We start from the raw sequence: 3,676 nt of genomic DNA, 5'->3' as shown, positions 1-3,676 counted from the left end.
CACTGTGCCGTCGGCTCTTTCCCGATTCGACACAGGTACTCACCGAAGCACCCGTGCCCGGTGAGCACCTGCGTCACCCGGTAGGTGAGGCGTCCAGCCCCGTTCTTCAGCCACAGGCAAAGATGGGGCCGGATAGCCTCGACAACCTTCTGGCGAGCCGCTCTCGGCTCGTCCAGAAGCTGCTCCCAGTCCAGAAGCAGTTGTCGCCGGGCTTGGCGCTCTGAGTTGGCAATGGCTTCCCGCAGAGGTTCGTCTGCCAGGCCCCCTTGCATCAACTCGACCCGCCTGTGATAGCGGGCCGAGTACATCGCCGCAAGGAGGGCCAGGGAAGGGATGCCTGCCAGCACTCCCGCCGTCTCCGTGGCCACCGTGCGGTAGCCGCGTATGACGCGAAGGGCGATCGTTCTCTGGGCTTTGCGGAGCCCGTCAAACGGGCTCCGCGCCCCGCCCTCCGCCGCAGCTCCCGCTCACAGCGGCGACCCGTACAGGGCCACCGCGTGAACCACATTGGTGTAGAGACGGCGGGCCTTCTCCTTCGGTCCCCCCAGGTTCGGCANCAGACGCGACAGCGCGTCCGCCACCTTGCGAACCCTGGAGGAGAGCCAAGTGAAGTGCTCCCCAAAGCGCCAGTGCGGGTCGAGGTAAAGTCCCAGGTACTTTATACATGTACCCACCTCGACCCGCGCCTCACCTACCTGTAGGCTGAGTCCCGTGGGCCGCCCTCCTCGACGGGGACCGCAAAAATGCATGGCCTCCGTCTTGTGGACGGCCATCTTGAGACCCAGCCTCTCGATTCGGCCGACGGTACAGTTCGTGCCAACCTCGGCGAGCCTTCTGGCCTCCTCCACGTCTGCACCATAGGCCACGATCAGAGTGTCATCCGCGTAGCAGATGACACTCAGGCCTCTGGGCAGGGCGGCCTGGATCACCACGTTGTACCCGAGGTTCCACAACAAGGGGCCCAGAACGGACCCCTGCGGAACCCCGCGGTACATCTTCCTGCTTCGTGGCGATCCATACCGGCCGGTATATCTTATTTCCCTGCCGCGGAAATAATCCCCGAGGATCCTGCTCAGATAGGGTGGGACCCCGTGATGGTGCAGGGCCCACCCTATGCTGTCCCAGGGGAGGGAGTTAAAGGCGTTGGAGATGTCAAGCGACACCGCCAACGCCACCCCCCCTGCCTGACCGATGCCTCCGTGAGGAACTTTAGACGGAGGACAGCATCCACCGTCGACCGTCCCCCACGGAAACCGAACTGGCAATCGGCCAGGTCGGGGCCAACTCGCGACAGGTGCTCGACGAGGCGGAACGCAATTATGCGCTCCAGCAACTTGCCCGCCTCGTCGAGCAGACATATCGGCCGGTACGCGGACGGTGAGTCCGCGGGCCTACCACCTTTGCAAAGAAGGACCAGATTTGCCCCCTTCCAGTCTGGGGGGAACCAGCCCGTCTTCAGGCAGTCCGTAAACAGCTGCCTGAGGCGGTCACCCAGGGGACCCTGTCCNAAGGCAAAGCCCAGCACCTTTCCGGGCACGCCGTCGGGACCTGGCGCGGTACTCTTCCGCGCCATCCGACGAACGGCCCGGCGGAGCTCCTCTTCCGTGACCTCCCACTGATTGGACCACTCCACTTGGTCCAACTCTGGCTCCCGGGAGGGCCAACCCCTCTCCCCGTCAGGGAAGAGGGTGGAGACGACCCTCTCCAGGAGCTGGGGGTCGAGGCTCTCGGTGATCGGAGGCGTCCACGGGCGCAGCTTGTTCAGCACAAGCCTGTATGGACGCCCCCAAGGATCCGCGTCGAGAGCCTCAAGGAGCTCCGTCCACGCTTGGGACTTTGCCTTCTTAATGGCAGCACGGAGAGCTTTGCGCGCGGCGCAGTAGCCCTCGTGCGCCTCCGCTGCTCGCGCCTCCACGTCGCCAGTTCTTCGGCGACGGGCGCGGGTGTACTGATTTCTGGCACGGATGCACTCCACTCTGAGAGCGGCAATCTCGGCCGTCCACCAGTACACCGACCTCCGGTTCGGCGGTTCTCGGGAGCGCGGCATCGCCGCGTCGCAAATGTCAACTTGCGTCTCCCGGAACCACCGAAGTTCCGCATGGAGGTCCCGCGGCCCGGCCGGTGGAGAGGGCCAGGCCGCGACCTGAGCAGCGGCGGACAGGATCTGTGGGTCCAGTTGTTTGAGGACCCACCCCTGGGGAGGAGATCTTCTCGCCCCATGGCGACCCCGGAAACGGTCAGGGAGCACAGAGACCCTCATTGTGATATACACATNGTCGGAGAGGGTCTCCATAGTGTCCCTAACCATCCATCCGGACACACGGCGGGCAGCAGACGGGGAGGCGAACGCGACGTCCACCACTGACCCCCCGTTGCGCCTTACGCACGTGTGCTGCGAGCCTCGATTCAACACGACGAGTCCGCAGATCGCCATGCAGTCCTCCAAGGCCCTTCCTCTCTTGTCTGTCCTGGAAGACCCCTAAGCCTTAGACTTGGAGTTGAAGTCTCCCAGGACCAGCACCGGGCGAGCACTATGCGTTCGAACGACGCGCTCTAGCTTGCCCAGATACTGCTCAAATTCGCGGAAGGGCCTGTTGGGCAAGAAGTATCCCCCCACTATTGCCAGTTCTTCCCATTCTGCGGCTACAAAGCCCCTGCCCCTCTCTAAAAGAGAGAAGACAGAGGACTCCGGGCCGCTGCCATACCTGAAGTACAGTGCGACCGAGCCGTCCTCCGCCCCCAACCACGACGGGTGGTCGGGGACGTTGTACGGCTCGGCCGCTACTGCAATTACCCCGCCCAACTCCGCGAGGCTCTGGATCATGAGATCCTGAGCCCCGCGGGAGTGGTTAACGTTGCACTGGAGGAGGAGGGGCGGATTCATTACACCGTAGGTGGCACCTCCACCTCCATTTCCTCCTCCAGGGCACTGCTGCTAGGGGGCTGACTTGCCCCCTGGTTTTCTGCCGACGCGGGTTCCGCGCTAATCTCGGCAGCCGTAACTACTTCGGGAGGGGTAGGCGCTGACGACCCACCTCCCCCGGGGGCTTGTTTCGCAGCCCCCTTTTTCTTGCCTTTGCGGGGCACTGGGGCACACGCCTTGCTCCCGAGCCGATGCGCTGCCGGTCGACCGAGGTTCATACACAGCGGGCACCGCGGTGTTGCGTCGCAGCCCGCCGCATTGTGACCCCGGTCACCGCATTGGTAACAGCGGCTTCTTCGATCCTCCGTAGAAGCAGCGTAAGGGCACGTGGTTATTACGTGCCCGCGCCGGAGCCACCGGTGGCACTGAAGAGGCCGCCTTTCTAACACCTCAATGGGCGCACGGACCCATCCCACGGGGATGGAACGCGCGCCCGCCAACTTCCTGGCTGCAGTTAGCGGGCACTGCACCCAGGCTGATAGCAGTCCGCCAGAGGAAGCGCGAGCTCGGCCGACCTTCACCTCGGTCGGCCGACAACCTCCGGCGGCTGCAACAGCCTCCTTTAATTCTTCGGGGGAGATGGAGTCGTCGAGGCCCCTGACCCGCATATCCGCGGTCTTGACTGGCCTCGCGACTCGAGCTCCCCCTGCCTCTGCGAGCGGGGCCATGGCGGCGCACAGTTTGTCCGCTTTGGCCTCGCAGTCCTCCCCGGAGACCTCAATAATGAGGGCTCCGGTGATCGCTCTTTTTGGG

General features: G+C 64.2%; 2 protein-coding genes across 2 annotated transcripts; both read right to left on the bottom strand.

The window, feature by feature from the left end:
* Positions 1-2,479: 2,479 nt before the first annotated feature.
* LOC109861943 lies at positions 2,480-2,884 on the bottom strand. Its single transcript, XM_020441797.1, has one exon. It carries the CDS (start codon positions 2,882-2,884, stop codon positions 2,480-2,482), a length of 405 nt encoding a protein of 134 aa, XP_020297386.1.
* LOC109861942 lies at positions 2,884-3,531 on the bottom strand. The gene has a single exon (XM_020441796.1). The coding sequence runs from the start codon at positions 3,529-3,531 to the stop codon at positions 2,884-2,886; it is 648 nt and encodes a 215-aa protein (XP_020297385.1).
* Positions 3,532-3,676: the final 145 nt, after the last annotated feature.

Source organism: Pseudomyrmex gracilis, unplaced genomic scaffold, assembly GCF_002006095.1.
Source record: "Pseudomyrmex gracilis isolate BER0280 unplaced genomic scaffold, ASM200609v1 scaffold_1180, whole genome shotgun sequence".
NCBI classification, from domain to species: Eukaryota; Metazoa; Arthropoda; class Insecta; order Hymenoptera; family Formicidae; genus Pseudomyrmex; species Pseudomyrmex gracilis.
This window is presented reverse-complemented; position numbering and strand designations above follow the sequence as displayed.

Excerpts from the sequence above, each read along its gene's own strand:
- LOC109861943 (XM_020441797.1), bottom strand. The coding sequence starts at position 2,884 with ATGAATCCGCCCCTCCTCCTCCAGTGCAACGTTAACCACTCCCGCGGG.
- LOC109861942 (XM_020441796.1), bottom strand. The coding sequence starts at position 3,531 with ATGCGGGTCAGGGGCCTCGACGACTCCATCTCCCCCGAAGAATTAAAG.